This window comes from Mustelus asterias, unplaced genomic scaffold, assembly GCF_964213995.1.
Source record: "Mustelus asterias unplaced genomic scaffold, sMusAst1.hap1.1 HAP1_SCAFFOLD_764, whole genome shotgun sequence".
Lineage (NCBI taxonomy): Eukaryota > Metazoa > Chordata > Chondrichthyes > Carcharhiniformes > Triakidae > Mustelus > Mustelus asterias.
In genome coordinates, this window is record NW_027590712.1 from 27610 (window position 1) to 46971 (window position 19362).

Here is a 19362-nt window from a genome sequence, read left to right on the forward strand (position 1 = left end):
AAATTGATGGAAAAGGTCCTTAGGGATGGGATTTACGACCATTTCGAAAGATGCGGATTAATCAGGGATAGTCAGCACGGATTCGTGAAGGGCAAGTCATGCCTCACAAATTTGATTGAATTTTTTGAGGAGGGAACTAAGTGTGTTGATGAAGGTAGGGCAGTTGATGTCATATACATGGATTTTAGTAAGGCGTTTGATAAGGTCCCCCATGGTCGGCTTATGATGAAAGTGAGGAGGTGTGGGATAGAGGGAAAGTTGGCCGATTGGATAGGTAACTGGCTGTCTGATCGAAGACAGGAGGTGGTGGTCGATGGAAAATTTTCAGATTGGAGGCAGGTTGCTAGCGGAGTGCCGCAGGGATCAGTGCTTGGTCCTCTGCTCTTTGTGATTTTTATTAATGACTTAGAGGAGGGGGCTGAAGGGTGGATCAGTAAATTTGCTGATGACACCAAGATTGGTGGAGTAGTGGATGAGGTGGAGGGCTGTTGTAGGCTGCAAAGAGACATAGATAGGATGCAAAACTGGGCTGAAAAATGGCAAATGGAGTTTAACCCTGATAAATGTGAGGTGATTCATTTTGGTAGGACTAATTTAAATGTGGATTACAGGGTCAAAGGTAGGGTTCTGAAGACTGTGGAGGAACAGAGAGTTCTTGGGGTTCATATCCACAGATCTCTAAAGGTTGCCACTCAAGTGGATAGAGCTGTGAAGAAGGCATATAGTGTGTTAGCTTTTATTAACAGGGGTTGGAGTTTAAGAGCTGTGGGGTTATGCTGCAACTGTACAGGACCTTGGTGAGACCACATTTGGAATATTGTGTGCAGTTCTGGTCACCTCACTATAAGAAGGATGTGGAAGCGCTGGAAAGAGTGCAGAGGAGATTTACCAGGATGCTGCCTGGTTTGGAGGGTCGGTCTTATGAGGAAAGGTTGAGGGAGCTAGGGCTGTTCTCTCTGGAGCGGAGGAGGCTGAGGGGAGACTTAATAGAGGTTTATAAAATGATGAAGGGGATAGATAGAGTGAACGTTCAAAGACTATTTCCTCGGGTGGATGGAGCTATTACAAGGGGGCATAACTATAGGGTTCGTGGTGGGAGATACAGGACGGATATCAGAGGTAGGTTCTTTACGCAGAGGGTGGTTGGGGTGTGGAATGGACTGCCTGCAGTGATAGTGGAGTCAGACACTTTAGGAACATTTAAGCGGTTATTGGATAGGCACATGGAGCACACCAGGATGATAGGGAGTGGGACAGCTTGATCTTGGTTTCAGATAAAGCTCGGCACAACATCGTGGGCCGAAGGGCCTGTTCTGTGCTGTACTGTTCTATGTTCTAGATATCTCCCTGAGAGAGAGGGACTGAGAGACACCAGTCAGTGTACAGATATCTCCCTGAGAGACAGGGACTGAGAGACACCAGTCAGTGTACAGATATCTCCCTGAGAGAGAGGGACTGAGAGACACCAGTCAGTGTACAGATATCTCCCTGGGAGAGAGGGACTGAGAGACACCAGTCAGTGTACAGATATAACCCTGAGAGAGAGAGACTGAGAGACACCAGTCAGTGTACAGATATCTCCCTGAGAGAGAGGGACTGAGAGACACCAGTCAGTGTACAGATATCTCCCTGAGAGAGAGGGACTGAGAGACACCAGTCAGTGTACAGATATCTCCCTGAGAGAGAGGGACAGAGAGACACCAGTCAGTGTACAGATATCTCCCTGAGAGAGAGGGACAGAGAGACACCAGTCAGTGTACAGATATCTCCCTGAGAGAGAGGGACTGAGAGACACCAGTCAGTGTACAGATATCTCCCTGAGAGAGAGGGACAGAGAGACACCAGTCAGTGTACAGATATCTCCCTGAGAGAGAGGGACTGAGAGACACCAGTCAGTGTACAGATATCTCCCTGAGAGAGAGGGACTGAGAGACACCAGTCAGTGTACAGATATCTCCCTGAGAGAGAGGGACTGAGAGACACCAGTCAGTGTACAGATATCTCCCTGAGAGAGAGGGACTGAGAGACACCAGTCAGTGTACAGATATCTCCCTGAGAGAGAGAGACTGAGAGACACCAGTCAGTGTACAGATATCTCCCTGTGAGAGAGGGACTGAGAGACACCAGTCAGTGTACAGATATCTCCCTGAGAGAGAGGGACTGAGAGACACCAGTCAGTGTACAGATATCTCCCTGAGAGAGAGGGACTGAGAGACACCAGTCAGTGTACAGATATCTCCCTGAGAGAGAGGGACTGAGAGACAACAGTCAGTGTTTTTTCTTATTTATTTACGGGATGTGAGCGTTGCTGGCTGGGCCCAGCATTTATTGCCCCTCCCGAACTGCCCTCCATTTCAGAGGGTATTTAAGAGTCAACCACATTGCTGTGGCTCTGGAGTCACATGTAGTTCAGACCAGGTAAGGACGACAAATGTCCTTCCCTAAAGGACATGAGTGAACCAGATATGTTTCTACAACAATCGTCAATGGCTTCATGATTATCATTAGACTTCCAATTTAATTTTTATTGAATTCAAATTTCACCATCTGTCGGGGTGGGATTTGAACCTGGGTCCCAGAGTGTTACCCTGGGTCTCTGGATTACTAGCCCAGTGACAATACCACAATGCCATTGCCTCTCTCTGTGAGAGAGAGGGACTGGGAGACACCAAATAGAGAGGATGTAAGACCAAGAGAGGAAGAGACCGAGAGGGAGAATGTGTGAGACCGGGAGACAGAGCGAGTCAGAGGGAGGGATGGATCAAGAGAAGTAGAGACTGATCGTGGGAGAGACAGAGACAAAGAGAGACAGGGAGATAAAGAGTGCTTCAAACATGCACAGATACACACCGCCGCGTGTTCAGCTGGAAAGGAAACAGATTGCCAGTCTTGAAAGAGATATATTCAGAGATTTCTGTAAAAATTAACAAAAATCACAACACTGTACATTCAGTCTGACCCAGAGGGTGAGGCACTGCCCTCAGCTCAGTGATCACCAGCGTTTGGAGGCTGCAGAGTGAGGTGGCCGTACAGATCCTTCCTGCGGTGGTGGCTCACCGGCATGTCCTGTCTGATATCCCAGAGATACTGCAGGTCAATCTCCGCGTAGCAGATATCCCGACCCTCGTTACACTCAGCAACCACACAACCCCAGGGATCCACCACCATACTGTGTCCGTAAGATGTACGTTTCTCATTGTGTTTACCAGTCTGCGCTGCAGCCACAACGTAACACTGAGTCTCGATGGCACGGGCTCGGAGGAGAGGCTGCAGAGAGATGGAAAAGTAAAGCTGGGAGCGTGTATTCACACACAGACTGACACACACACACACACCAACAGATAGACACATAGACACAGAGACACTCAAATCACTATTAAAGGAGTGTTCCTTCACACCCGGGCTCACACACACTCAAATCACTATTAAAGGAGTGTTCCTTCACACCCGGGTTCACACACACTGAAATCACTATTAAAGGAGTGTTCCTTCACACCCGGGCTCACACACACTGAAATCACTATTAAAGGAGTGTTCCTTCACACCCGGGCTCACACACACTGAAATCACTATTAAAGGAATGTTCCTTCACACCCGGGCTCACACACACTGAAATCACTATTAAAGGAGTGTTCCTTCACACCCGGGCTCACACACACTGAAATCACTGTTAAAGGAGTGTTCCTTCACACCCGGGCTCACACACACTGAAATCACTATTAAAGGAGTGTTCCTTCACACCCGGGCTCACACACACTGAAATCACTATTAAAGGAGTGTTCCTTCACACCCAGGCTCACACACACACTGAAATCACTATTAAAGGAGTGTTCCTTCACACCCGGGCTCACACACACACTGAAATCACTATTAAAGGAGTGTTCCTTCACACCCGGGCTCACACACACTGAAATCACTATAAAAGGAGTGTTCCTTCACACCCGGGCTCACACACACTGAAATCACTATTAAAGGAGTGTTCCTTCACACCCGGGCTCACACACACTGAAATCACTATTAAAGGAGTGTTCCTTCACACCTGGTCTCACACACACTGAAATCACTGTTAAAGGAGTGTTCCTTCACACCCGGGCTCACACACACTGAAATCACTATTAAAGGAGTGTTCCTTCACACCTGCTCTCACACACACTGTAATCACTGTTAAAGGAGTGTTCCTTCACACCCGGGCTCACACACACTGAAATCACTATTAAAGGAGTGTTCCTTCACACCCGGGCTCACACACACTGAAATCACTATTAAAGGAGTGTTCCTTCACACCCAGGCTCACACACACTGAAATCACTATTAAAGGAGTGTTACTTCACACCCGGGCTCACACACACTGAAATCACTATTAAAGGAGTGTTCCTTCACACCCGGGCTCACACACACTGAAATCACTATTAAAGGAGTTTTCCTTCACACCCGGGCTCACACACACTGAAATCACTATTAAAGGAGTGTTCCGTCACACCTGGGCTCACACGCACTGAAATCACTATTAAAGGAGTGTTCCTTCACACCTGGGCTCACACACTCACACTGAACTCACTATTAAAGGAGTGTTCCGTCACACCCAGGCTCACACACACTGAAATCACTATTAAAGGAGTGTTCCTTCACACCCGGGCTCACACACACTGAAATCACTATTAAAGGAGTGTTCCTTCACACCCGGGCTCACACACACTGAAATCACTATTAAAGGAGTGTTCCTTCACACCCGGGCTCACACACACTGAAATCACTATTAAAGGAGTGTTCCATCACACCCGGGCTCTCACACACTGAAATCACTATTAAAGGAGTGTTCCTTCACACCCGGGCTCACACACTGAAATCACTATTAAAGGAGTGTTCCTTCACACCCGGGCTCACACACTGAAATCACTATTAAAGGAGTGTTCCATCACACCCGGGCTCACACACACTGAAATCACTGTTAAAGGAGTGTTCCTTCACACCCAGGCTCACACACACACTGAAATCACTATTAAAGGAGTGTTCCGTCACACCTGGGCTCACACACACACTGAACTCACTATTAAAGGAGTGTTCCTTCACACCCGGGCACACACACACTGAAATCACTATTAAAGGAGTGTTCCTTCACACCCGGGCTCACACACACTGAAATCACTATTAAAGGAGTGTTCCGTCACACCTGGGCTCACACGCACTGAAATCACTATTAAAGGAGTGTTCCTTCACACCTGGGCTCACACACACACACTGAATTCACTATTAAAGGAGTGTTCCGTCACACCCAGGCTCACACACACTGAAATCACTATTAAAGGAGTGTTCCTTCACACCCGGGCTCACACACACTGAAATCACTATTAAAGGAGTGTTCCATCACACCCGGGCTCACACACACTGAAATCACTATTAAAGGAGTGTTCCTTCACACCCGGGCTCACACACACTGAAATCACTATTAAAGGAGTGTTCCTTCACACCCGGTCTCACACACACTGAAATCACTATTAAAGGAGTGTTCCTTCACACCCGGGCTCACACACACTGAAATCACTATTAAAGGAGTGTTCCTTCACACCTGGGCTCACACACACTGAAATCACTATTAAAGGAGTGTTCCTTCACACCCGGTCTCACACACACTGAAATCACTATGAAAGGAGTGTACCTTCACACCTGGGCTCATACACACTGAAATCACTATTAAAGGAGTGTTCCTTCACACCTGGGCTCACACACAAACTGAAATCACTATTAAAGGAGTGTTCCTTCACACCCGGGCTCACACACACTGAAATCATAATTAAAGGAGTGTTTCCTCACACGCGCGCTCACACACACTGAAATCACTAATAAAGGAGTGTTCCTTCACACCCGGGCTCACACACACTGAAATCACTCTGAAAGGAGTGTTCCTTCACACCCAGGCTCACACACACTGAAATCACTGTTAAAGGAGTGTTCCGTCACACCCAGGCTCACACACACTGAAATCACTGTTAAAGGAGTGTTCCGTCACACACAGTCTCACACACACTGAAATCACTATAAAAGGAGTGTTCCTTCACACCCGGGCTCACACACACTGAAATCACTATTAAAGGAGTGTTCCTTCACAACCGGGCTCACACACACTGAAATCACTATTAAAGGAGTGTTCCGTCACACCCGGGCTCACACACACTGAAATCACGATAAAAGGAGTGTTCCTTCACACCCGGGCTCACACACACTGAATTCACTATTAAAGGAGTGTTCCTTCACACCCGGGCTCACACACACTGAAATCACTATTAAAGGAGTGTTCCTTCACACCCGGGCTCACACACACTGAAATCACTATTAAAGGAGTGTACCTTCACACCCGGGCTCACACACACTGAATTCACTATTAAAGGAGTGTTCCGTCACACCCGGGCTCACACACACTGAAATCACTGTTAAAGGAGTGTTCCTTCACACCCGGTCTCACACACACTGAAATCACTGTTAAAGGAGTGTTCTTTCACACCCAGGCTCACACACACTGAAATCACTATTAAAGGAGTGTTCCGTCACACCCAGGCTCACACACACTGAAATCACTATTAAAGGAGTGTTCCTTCACACCCGGGCTCACACACACTGAAATCACTATTAAAGGAGTGTTCCTTCACAACCGGGCTCACACACACTGAAATCACTATTAAAGGAGTGTTCCTTCACACCCGGGCTCACACACACTGAATTCACTATTAAAGGAGTGTTCCTTCACACCCGGGCTCACACACACTGAAATCACTATTAAAGGAGTGTTCCTTCACACCCGGGCTCACACACACTGAAATCACTATGAAAGGAGTGTACCTTCACACCTGGGCTCACACACACTGAACTCACTATTAAAGGAGTGTTCCTTCACACCTGGGCTCACACACACTGAAATCACTATTAAAGGAGTGTTCCTTCACACCCGGGCTCACACACTGAAATCACTATTAAAGGAGTGTTCCTTCACACCCAGTCTCAAACACACTGAAATCACTATTAAAGGAGTGTTCCTTCATACCCGGGCTCACACACACTGAAATCACTATTAACGGAATGTTCCTTCACACCCGGGCTCACACACACTGAAATCACGATTAAAGGAATGTTCCTTCACACACAGTCTCACACACACTGAAATCACTATTAAAGGAGTGTTCCTTCATACCCGGGCTCACACACACTGAAATCACTATTAAAGGAGTGTTCCATCACACCCAGGCTCACACATACTGAAATCACTATTAAAGGAGTGTTCCTTCACACCCGGGCTCACACACAAACTGAAATCACTATTAAAGGAGTGTTCCATCACACCTAGGCTCACACACACTGAAATCACTATTAAAGGAGTGTTCCTTCACACCTGGGCTCACACACAAACTGAAATCACTATTAAAGGAGTGTTCCGTCACACCCAGGCTCACACACACTGAAATCACGGTTAAAGGAGTGTTCCGTCACACCCAGGCTCACACACACTGAAATCACTAAAAAAGGAGTGTTCCTTCACACCTGGGCTCACACACACACTGAAATCACTATTAAAGGAGTGTTCCGTCACACCCAGGCTCACACACACTGAAATCACGATTAAAGGAGTGTTCCTTCACACCCAGTCTCACACACACTGAAATCACTATTAAAGGAGTGTTCCTTCATACCCGGGCTCACACACACTGAAATCACTATTAAAGGAATGTTCCTTCACACCCGGGCTCACACACACTGAAATCACTATTAAAGGAGTGTTCCTTCACACCCGGGCTCACACACACTGAAATCACTATTAAAGGAGTGTTCCTTCACACCCGGGCTCACACACACTGAAATCACTGTTAAAGGAATGTTCCTTCACACCCAGTCTCACACACACTGAAATCACTATTAAAGGAGTGTTCCTTCACACCCGGGCTCACACACACTGAAATCACTATGAAAGGAGTGTTCCTTCACACCCGGGCTCACACACACTGAAATCACTATTAAAGGAGTGTTCCTTCACACCCGGGCTCACACACACTGAAATCACTATTAAAGGAGTGTTCCTTCACACCCAGGCTCACACACACTGAAATCACTATTAAAGGAATGTTCCTTCACACCCAGTCTCACACACACTGAAATCACTATTAAAGGAGTGTTCCTTCACACCCGGGCTCACACACACTGAAATCACTATTAAAGGAGTGTTCCTTCACACCCGGGCTTACACACACTGAAATCACTATTAAAGGAGTGTTCCTTCACACCCGGGCTCACACACACTGAAATCACTATTAAAGGAGTGTTCCTTCACACCCGGGCTCACACACACTGAAATCACTATTAAAGGAGTGTTCCTTCACACCCGGGCTCACACACACTGAAATCACTGTTAAAGGAATGTTCCTTCACACCCAGTCTCACACACACTGAAATCAATATTAAAGGAGTGTTCCTTCACACCCGGGCTCACACACACACTGAAATCACTATTAAAGGAGTGTTCCTTCACACCTGGGCTCACACACACACACTGAACTCACTATTAAAGGAGTGTTCCTTCAGACCCGGGCTCACACACACTGAAATCACTATGAAAGGACTGTTCCTTCACACCTGGGCTCACACACACTGAAATCACTATTAAAGGAGTGTTCCTTCACACCCGGGCTCACACACACTGAACTCACTATTAAAGGAGTGTTCCCTCACACCCAGGCTCACACACACTGAAATCACTATTAAAGGAGTGTTCCTTCACACCCGGGCTCACACACACTGAACTCACTATTAAAGGAGTGTTCCTTCACACCCGGGCTCACACACACTGAACTCACTATTAAAGGAATGTTCCTTCACACCAGGGCTCACACACACCGAACTCACTATTAAAGGAGTGTTCCTTCACACCTGGGCTCACACACACTGAAATCACTATTAAAGGAGTGTTCCTTCACACCCGGGCTCACACACACTGAAATCACTATTAAAGGAGTGTTCCTTCACACCCGGGCTCACACACACTGAAATCACTGTTAAAGGAGTGTTCCGTCACACCCAGGCTCACACAAACTGAAATCACTATTAAAGGAGTGTTCCTTCACACCCGGGCTCACACACACTGAAATCACTATTAAAGGAGTGTTCCTTCACACCCGGGCTCACACACACTGAAATCACTATTAAAGGAGTGTTCCTTCACACCCGGGCTCACACACACTGAAATCACTATTAAAGGAGTGTTCCTTCACACCCGGGCTCACACACACTGAAATCACTATTAAAGGAGTGTTCCTTCACACCCGGGCTCACACACACTGAAATCACTATTAAAGGAGTATTCCTTCACACCCGGGCTCACACACACAGAAATCACTATTAAAGGAGTGTTCCTTCACACCCGGGCTCACACACACTGAAATCACTATTAAAGGAGTGTTCCTTCACACCCGGGCTCACACACACTGAAATCACTATTAAAGGAGTGTTCCTTCACACCCGGGCTCACACACACTGAAATCACTGTTAAAGGAGTGTTCCGTCACACCCAGGCTCACACACACTGAAATCACTATTAAAGGAGTGTTCCTTCACACCCGGGCTCACACACACTGAAATCACTATTAAAGGAGTGTTCCGTCATACCCAGGCTCACACACACTGAAATCACTATTAAAGGAGTGTTCCTTCACACCCGGGCTCACACACACTGAAATCACTGTAAAAGGAGTGTTCCTTCACACCCGGGCTCACACACTGAAATCACTGTTAAAGGGGAGTTCCTTCACACCCAGGCTCACACACACTGAAATCACTATTAAAGGAGTGTTCCTTCACACCCGGTCTCACACACACTGAAATCACTATTAAAGGAGTGTTTCCTCACACCCGGGCTCACACACACTGAAATCACTATTAAAGGAGTGTTCCTTCACACCCGGGCTCACACACACTGAAATCACTATTAAAGGAGTGTTCCTTCACACCCGGGCTCACACACACTGAAATCACTATGAAAGGAGTGTTTCCTCACACCCGGGCTCACACACACTGAAATCACTATTAAAGGAGTGTTCCTTCACACCCGGGCTCTCACACACTGAAATCACTATTAAAGGAATGTTCCTTCACACCCAGGCTCACACACACTGAAATCACTATTAAAGGAGTGTTCCTTCACACCCGGGCTCACACACACTGAAATCACTATTAAAGGAGTGTTCCTTCACACCCGGTCTCACACACACTGAAATCACTATTAAAGGAGTGTTTCCTCACACCCGGGCTCACACACACTGAAATCACTATTAAAGGAGTGTTCCTTCACACCCGGGCTCACACGCACTGAAATCACTATTAAAGGAGTGTTCCTTCACACCCGGGCTCACACACACTGAAATCACTATGAAAGGAGTGTTTCCTCACACCCGGGCTCACACACACTGAAATCACTATTAAAGGAGTGTTCCTTCACACCCGGGCTCTCACACACTGAAATCACTATTAAAGGAATGTTCCTTCACACCCGGGCTCACACACACTGAAATCACTATTAAAGGAGTGTTCCTTCACACCCAGGCTCACACACACTGAAATCACTATGAAAGGAGTGTTTCCTCACACCCAGGCTCACACACACTGAAATCACTATTAAAGGAGTGTTCCATCACACCCGGGCTCACACACACTGAAATCACTATTAAAGGAGTGTTCCTTCACACCCGGTCTCACACACACTGAAATCACTATGAAAGGAGTGTACCTTCACACCTGGGCTCACACACACTGAAATCACTATTAAAGGAGTGTTCCTTCACACCCGGTCTCACACACACTGAAATCACTATTAAAGGAGTGTTCCTTCACACCTGGGCTCACACACACTGAAATCACTATTAAAGGAGTGTTCCTTCACACCTGGGCTCACACACACTGAAATCACTATGAAAGGAGTGTACCTTCACACCTGGGCTCATACACACTGAAATCACTATTAAAGGAGTGTTCCTTCACACCTGGGCTCACACACAAACTGAAATCACTATTAAAGGAGTGTTCCTTCACACCCAGGCTCACACACACTGAAATCACGGTTAAAGGAGTGTTCCGTCACACCCAGGCTCACACACACTGAAATCACTAAAAAAGGAGTGTTCCTTCACACCTGGGCTCACACACACACTGAAATCACTATTAAAGGAGTGTTCCGTCACACCCAGGCTCACACACACTGAAATCACGATTAAAGGAGTGTTCCTTCACACCCAGTCTCACACACACTGAAATCACTATTAAAGGAGTGTTCCTTCATACCCGGGCTCACACACACTGAAATCACTATTAAAGGAATGTTCCTTCACACCCGGGCTCACACACACTGAAATCACTATTAAAGGAGTGTTCCTTCACACCCGGGCTCACACACACTGAAATCACTATTAAAGGAGTGTTCCTTCACACCCGGGCTCACACACACTGAAATCACTGTTAAAGGAATGTTCCTTCACACCCAGTCTCACACACACTGAAATCACTATTAAAGGAGTGTTCCTTCACACCCGGGCTCACACACACTGAAATCACTATGAAAGGAGTGTTCCTTCACACCCGGGCTCACACACACTGAAATCACTATTAAAGGAGTGTTCCTTCACACCCGGGCTCACACACACTGAAATCACTATTAAAGGAGTGTTCCTTCACACCCAGGCTCACACACACTGAAATCACTATTAAAGGAATGTTCCTTCACACCCAGTCTCACACACACTGAAATCACTATTAAAGGAGTGTTCCTTCACACCCGGGCTCACACACACTGAAATCACTATTAAAGGAGTGTTCCTTCACACCCGGGCTTACACACACTGAAATCACTATTAAAGGAGTGTTCCTTCACACCCGGGCTCACACACACTGAAATCATTATTAAAGGAGTGTTCCTTCACACCCGGGCTCACACACACTGAAATCACTATTAAAGGAGTGTTCCTTCACACCCGGGCTCACACACACTGAAATCACTGTTAAAGGAATGTTCCTTCACACCCAGTCTCACACACACTGAAATCAATATTAAAGGAGTGTTCCTTCACACCCGGGCTCACACACACACTGAAATCACTATTAAAGGAGTGTTCCTTCACACCTGGGCTCACACACACACACTGAACTCACTATTAAAGGAGTGTTCCTTCAGACCCGGGCTCACACACACTGAAATCACTATGAAAGGACTGTTCCTTCACACCTGGGCTCACACACACTGAAATCACTATTAAAGGAGTGTTCCTTCACACCCGGGCTCACACACACTGAACTCACTATTAAAGGAGTGTTCCCTCACACCCAGGCTCACACACACTGAACTCACTATTAAAGGAATGTTCCTTCACACCAGGGCTCACACACACTGAAATCACTATTAAAGGAGTGTTCCTTCACACCCAGGCTCACACACACCGAACTCACTATTAAAGGAGTGTTCCTTCACACCTGGGCTCACACACACTGAAATCACTATTAAAGGAGTGTTCCTTCACACCCGGGCTCACACACACTGAAATCACTATTAAAGGAGTGTTCCTTCACACCCGGGCTCACACACACTGAAATCACTGTTAAAGGAGTGTTCCGTCACACCCAGGCTCACACAAACTGAAATCACTATTAAAGGAGTGTTCCTTCACACCCGGGCTCACACACACTGAAATCACTATTAAAGGAGTGTTCCTTCACACCCGGGCTCACACACACTGAAATCACTATTAAAGGAGTGTTCCTTCACACCCGGGCTCACACACACTGAAATCACTATTAAAGGAGTGTTCCTTCACACCCGGGCTCACACACACTGAAATCACTATTAAAGGAGTGTTCCTTCACACCCGGGCTCACACACACTGAAATCACTATTAAAGGAGTATTCCTTCACACCCGGGCTCACACACACAGAAATCACTATTAAAGGAGTGTTCCTTCACACCCGGGCTCACACACACTGAAATCACTATTAAAGGAGTGTTCCTTCACACCCGGGCTCACACACACTGAAATCACTATTAAAGGAGTGTTCCTTCACACCCGGGCTCACACACACTGAAATCACTGTTAAAGGAGTGTTCCGTCACACCCAGGCTCACACACACTGAAATCACTATTAAAGGAGTGTTCCTTCACACCCGGGCTCACACACACTGAAATCACTATTAAAGGAGTGTTCCGTCATACCCAGGCTCACACACACTGAAATCACTATTAAAGGAGTGTTCCTTCACACCCGGGCTCACACACACTGAAATCACTGTAAAAGGAGTGTTCCTTCACACCCGGGCTCACACACTGAAATCACTGTTAAAGGGGAGTTCCTTCACACCCAGGCTCACACACACTGAAATCACTATTAAAGGAGTGTTCCTTCACACCCGGTCTCACACACACTGAAATCACTATTAAAGGAGTGTTTCCTCACACCCGGGCTCACACACACTGAAATCACTATTAAAGGAGTGTTCCTTCACACCCGGGCTCACACACACTGAAATCACTATTAAAGGAGTGTTCCTTCACACCCGGGCTCACACACACTGAAATCACTATGAAAGGAGTGTTTCCTCACACCCGGGCTCACACACACTGAAATCACTATTAAAGGAGTGTTCCTTCACACCCGGGCTCTCACACACTGAAATCACTATTAAAGGAATGTTCCTTCACACCCAGGCTCACACACACTGAAATCACTATTAAAGGAGTGTTCCTTCACACCCGGGCTCACACACACTGAAATCACTATTAAAGGAGTGTTCCTTCACACCCGGTCTCACACACACTGAAATCACTATTAAAGGAGTGTTTCCTCACACCCGGGCTCACACACACTGAAATCACTATTAAAGGAGTGTTCCTTCACACCCGGGCTCACACGCACTGAAATCACTATTAAAGGAGTGTTCCTTCACACCCGGGCTCACACACACTGAAATCACTATGAAAGGAGTGTTTCCTCACACCCGGGCTCACACACACTGAAATCACTATTAAAGGAGTGTTCCTTCACACCCGGGCTCTCACACACTGAAATCACTATTAAAGGAATGTTCCTTCACACCCGGGCTCACACACACTGAAATCACTATTAAAGGAGTGTTCCTTCACACCCAGGCTCACACACACTGAAATCACTATGAAAGGAGTGTTTCCTCACACCCAGGCTCACACACACTGAAATCACTATTAAAGGAGTGTTCCTTCACACCCGGGCTCACACACACTGAAATCACTATTAAAGGAGTGTTCCTTCACACCCGGGCTCTCACACACTGAAATCACTATTAAAGGAATGTTCCTTCACACCCAGGCTCACACACACTGAAATCACTATTAAAGGAGTGTTCCTTCACACCCGGGCTCACACACACTGAAATCACTATTAAAGGAGTGTTCCTTCACACCCGGTCTCACACACACTGAAATCACTATTAAAGGAGTGTTTCCTCACACCCGGGCTCACACACACTGAAATCACTATTAAAGGAGTGTTCCTTCACACCCGGGCTCACACGCACTGAAATCACTATTAAAGGAGTGTTCCTTCACACCCGGGCTCACACACACTGAAATCACTATGAAAGGAGTGTTTCCTCACACCCGGGCTCACACACACTGAAATCACTATTAAAGGAGTGTTCCTTCACACCCGGGCTCTCACACACTGAAATCACTATTAAAGGAATGTTCCTTCACACCCGGGCTCACACACACTGAAATCACTATTAAAGGAGTGTTCCTTCACACCCAGGCTCACACACACTGAAATCACTATGAAAGGAGTGTTTCCTCACACCCAGGCTCACACACACTGAAATCACTATTAAAGGAGTGTTCCTTCACACCCGGGCTCACACACACTGAAATCACTATTAAAGGAGTGTTCCTTCACACCCGGTCTCACACACACTGAAATCACTATGAAAGGAGTGTACCTTCACACCTGGGCTCACACACACTGAAATCACTATTAAAGGAGTGTTCCTTCACACCCGGTCTCACACACACTGAAATCACTATTAAAGGAGTGTTCCTTCACACCTGGGCTCACACACACTGAAATCACTATTAAAGGAGTGTTCCTTCACACCTGGGCTCACACACACTGAAATCACTATGAAAGGAGTGTACCTTCACACCTGGGCTCATACACACTGAAATCACTATTAAAGGAGTGTTCCTTCACACCTGGGCTCACACACAAACTGAAATCACTATTAAAGGAGTGTTCCTTCACACCCAGGCTCACACACACTGAAATCACGGTTAAAGGAGTGTTCCGTCACACCCAGGCTCACACACACTGAAATCACTAAAAAAGGAGTGTTCCTTCACACCTGGGCTCACACACACACTGAAATCACTATTAAAGGAGTGTTCCGTCACACCCAGGCTCACACACACTGAAATCACGATTAAAGGAGTGTTCCTTCACACCCAGTCTCACACACACTGAAATCACTATTAAAGGAGTGTTCCTTCATACCCGGGCTCACACACACGGAAATCACTATTAAAGGAATGTTCCTTCACACCCGGGCTCACACACACTGAAATCACTATTAAAGGAGTGTTCCTTCACACCCGGGCTCACACACACTGAAATCACTATTAAAGGAGTGTTCCTTCACACCCGGGCTCACACACACTGAAATCACTGTTAAAGGAATGTTCCTTCACACCCAGTCTCACACACACTGAAATCACTATTAAAGGAGTGTTCCTTCACACCCGGGCTCACACACACTGAAATCACTATGAAAGGAGTGTTCCTTCACACCCGGGCTCACACACACTGAAATCACTATTAAAGGAGTGTTCCTTCACACCCGGGCTCACACACACTGAAATCACTATTAAAGGAGTGTTCCTTCACACCCAGGCTCACACACACTGAAATCACTATTAAAGGAATGTTCCTTCACACCCAGTCTCACACACACTGAAATCACTATTAAAGGAGTGTTCCTTCACACCCGGGCTCACACATACTGAAATCACTATTAAAGGAGTGTTCCTTCACACCCGGGCTTACACACACTGAAATCACTATTAAAGGAGTGTTCCTTCACACCCGGGCTCACACACACTGAAATCACTATTAAAGGAGTGTTCCTTCACACCCGGGCTCACACACACTGAAATCACTATTAAAGGAGTGTTCCTTCACACCCGGGCTCACACACACTGAAATCACTGTTAAAGGAATGTTCCTTCACACCCAGTCTCACACACACTGAAATCAATATTAAAGGAGTGTTCCTTCACACCCGGGCTCACACACACACTGAAATCACTATTAAAGGAGTGTTCCTTCACACCTGGGCTCACACACACACACTGAACTCACTATTAAAGGAGTGTTCCTTCAGACCCGGGCTCACACACACTGAAATCACTATGAAAGGACTGTTCCTTCACACCTGGGCTCACACACACTGAAATCACTATTAAAGGAGTGTTCCTTCACACCCGGGCTCACACACACTGAACTCACTATTAAAGGAGTGTTCCCTCACACCCAGGCTCACACACACTGAACTCACTATTAAAGGAATGTTCCTTCACACCAGGGCTCACACACACTGAAATCACTATTAAAGGAGTGTTCCTTCACACCCAGGCTCACACACACCGAACTCACTATTAAAGGAGTGTTCCTTCACACCTGGGCTCACACACACTGAAATCACTATTAAAGGAGTGTTCCTTCACACCCGGGCTCACACACACTGAAATCACTATTAAAGGAGTGTTCCTTCACACCCGGGCTCACACACACTGAAATCACTGTTAAAGGAGTGTTCCGTCACACCCAGGCTCACACAAACTGAAATCACTATTAAAGGAGTGTTCCTTCACACCCGGGCTCACACACACTGAAATCACTATTAAAGGAGTGTTCCTTCACACCCGGTCTCACACACACTGAAATCACTATGAAAGGAGTGTACCTTCACACCTGGGCTCACACACACTGAAATCACTATTAAAGGAGTGTTCCTTCACACCCGGGCTCACACACACTGAAATCACTATTAAAGGAGTGTTCCTTCACACCCGGGCTCACACACACTGAAATCACTATTAAAGGAGTATTCCTTCACACCCGGGCTCACACACACAGAAATCACTATTAAAGGAGTGTTCCTTCACACCCGGGCTCACACACACTGAAATCACTATTAAAGGAGTGTTCCTTCACACCCGGGCTCACACACACTGAAATCACTATTAAAGGAGTGTTCCTTCACACCCGGGCTCACACACACTGAAATCACTGTTAAAGGAGTGTTCCGTCACACCCAGGCTCACACACACTGAAATCACTATTAAAGGAGTGTTCCTTCACACCCGGGCTCACACACACTGAAATCACTATTAAAGGAGTGTTCCGTCATACCCAGGCTCACACACACTGAAATCACTATTAAAGGAGTGTTCCTTCACACCCGGGCTCACACACACTGAAATCACTGTAAAAGGAGTGTTCCTTCACACCCGGGCTCACACACTGAAATCACTGTTAAAGGGGAGTTCCTTCACACCCAGGCTCACACACACTGAAATCACTATTAAAGGAGTGTTCCTTCACACCCGGTCTCACACACACTGAAATCACTATTAAAGGAGTGTTTCCTCACACCCGGGCTCACACACACTGAAATCACTATTAAAGGAGTGTTCCTTCACACCCGGGCTCACACACACTGAAATCACTATTAAAGGAGTGTTCCTTCACACCCGGGCTCACACACACTGAAATCACTATGAAAGGAGTGTTTCCTCACACCCGGGCTCACACACACTGAAATCACTATTAAAGGAGTGTTCCTTCACACCCGGGCTCTCACACACTGAAATCACTATTAAAGGAATGTTCCTTCACACCCAGGCTCACACACACTGAAATCACTATTAAAGGAGTGTTCCTTCACACCCGGGCTCACACACACTGAAATCACTATTAAAGGAGTGTTCCTTCACACCCGGTCTCACACACACTGAAATCACTATTAAAGGAGTGTTTCCTCACACCCGGGCTCACACACACTGAAATCACTATTAAAGGAGTGTTCCTTCACACCCGGGCTCACACGCACTGAAATCACTATTAAAGGAGTGTTCCTTCACACCCGGGCTCACACACACTGAAATCACTATGAAAGGAGTGTTTCCTCACACCCGGGCTCACACACACTGAAATCACTATTAAAGGAGTGTTCCTTCACACCCGGGCTCTCACACACTGAAATCACTATTAAAGGAATGTTCCTTCACACCCGGGCTCACACACACTGAAATCACTATTAAAGGAGTGTTCCTTCACACCCAGGCTCACACACACTGAAATCACTATGAAAGGAGTGTTTCCTCACACCCAGGCTCACACACACTGAAATCACTATTAAAGGAGTGTTCCTTCACACCCGGGCTCACACACACTGAAATCACTATTAAAGGAGTGTTCCTTCACACCCGGTCTCACACACACTGAAATCACTATGAAAGGAGTGTACCTTCACACCTGGGCTCACACACACTGAAATCACTATTAAAGGAGTGTTCCTTCACACCCGGTCTCACACACACTGAAATCACTATTAAAGGAGTGTTCCTTCACACCTGGGCTCACACACACTGAAATCACTATTAAAGGAGTGTTCCTTCACACCTGGGCTCACACACACTGAAATCACTATGAAAGGAGTGTACCTTCACACCTGGGCTCATACACACTGAAATCACTATTAAAGGAGTGTTCCTTCACACCTGGGCTCACACACAAACTGAAATCACTATTAAAGGAGTGTTCCTTCACACCCAGGCTCACACACACTGAAATCACTGTTAAAGGAGTGTTCCGTCACACCCAGGCTCACACACACTGAAATCACTATAAAAGGAGTGTTCCTTCACACCCGGGCTCACACACACTGAAATCACTATTAAAGGAGTGTTCCTTCACAACCGGGCTCACACACACTGAAATCACGATAAAAGGAGTGTTCCTTCACACCCGGGCTCACACACACTGAATTCACTATTAAAGGAGTGTTCCTTCACACCCGGGCTCACACACACTGAAATCACTATTAAAGGAGTGTTCCTTCACACCCGGGCTCACACACACTGAAATCACTATTAAAGGAGTGTACCTTCACACCCGGGCTCACACACACTGAATTCACTATTAAAGGAGTGTTCCGTCACACCCGGGCTCACACACACTGAAATCACTGTTAAAGGAGTGTTCCTTCACACCCGGTCTCACACACACTGAAATCACTGTTAAAGGAGTGTTCTTTCACA

At 46.7% G+C, this 19362-nt stretch overlaps 1 protein-coding gene across 1 annotated transcript in view; it reads right to left on the reverse strand.

Annotated features, from left to right (window-relative positions):
- Positions 1 to 2883: 2883 nt before the first annotated feature.
- LOC144487384 (deaminated glutathione amidase-like) overlaps positions 2884 to 19362 on the reverse strand; it is a 112055-nt gene continuing 95576 nt past the window's right edge. The window contains exon 4 of the mRNA XM_078205472.1: positions 2884 to 3267. Coding sequence (XP_078061598.1) covers positions 2986 to 3267 — 282 coding nt within the window. The 3' untranslated portion in view covers positions 2884 to 2985. The remainder of the gene's footprint in view (positions 3268 to 19362) is intronic.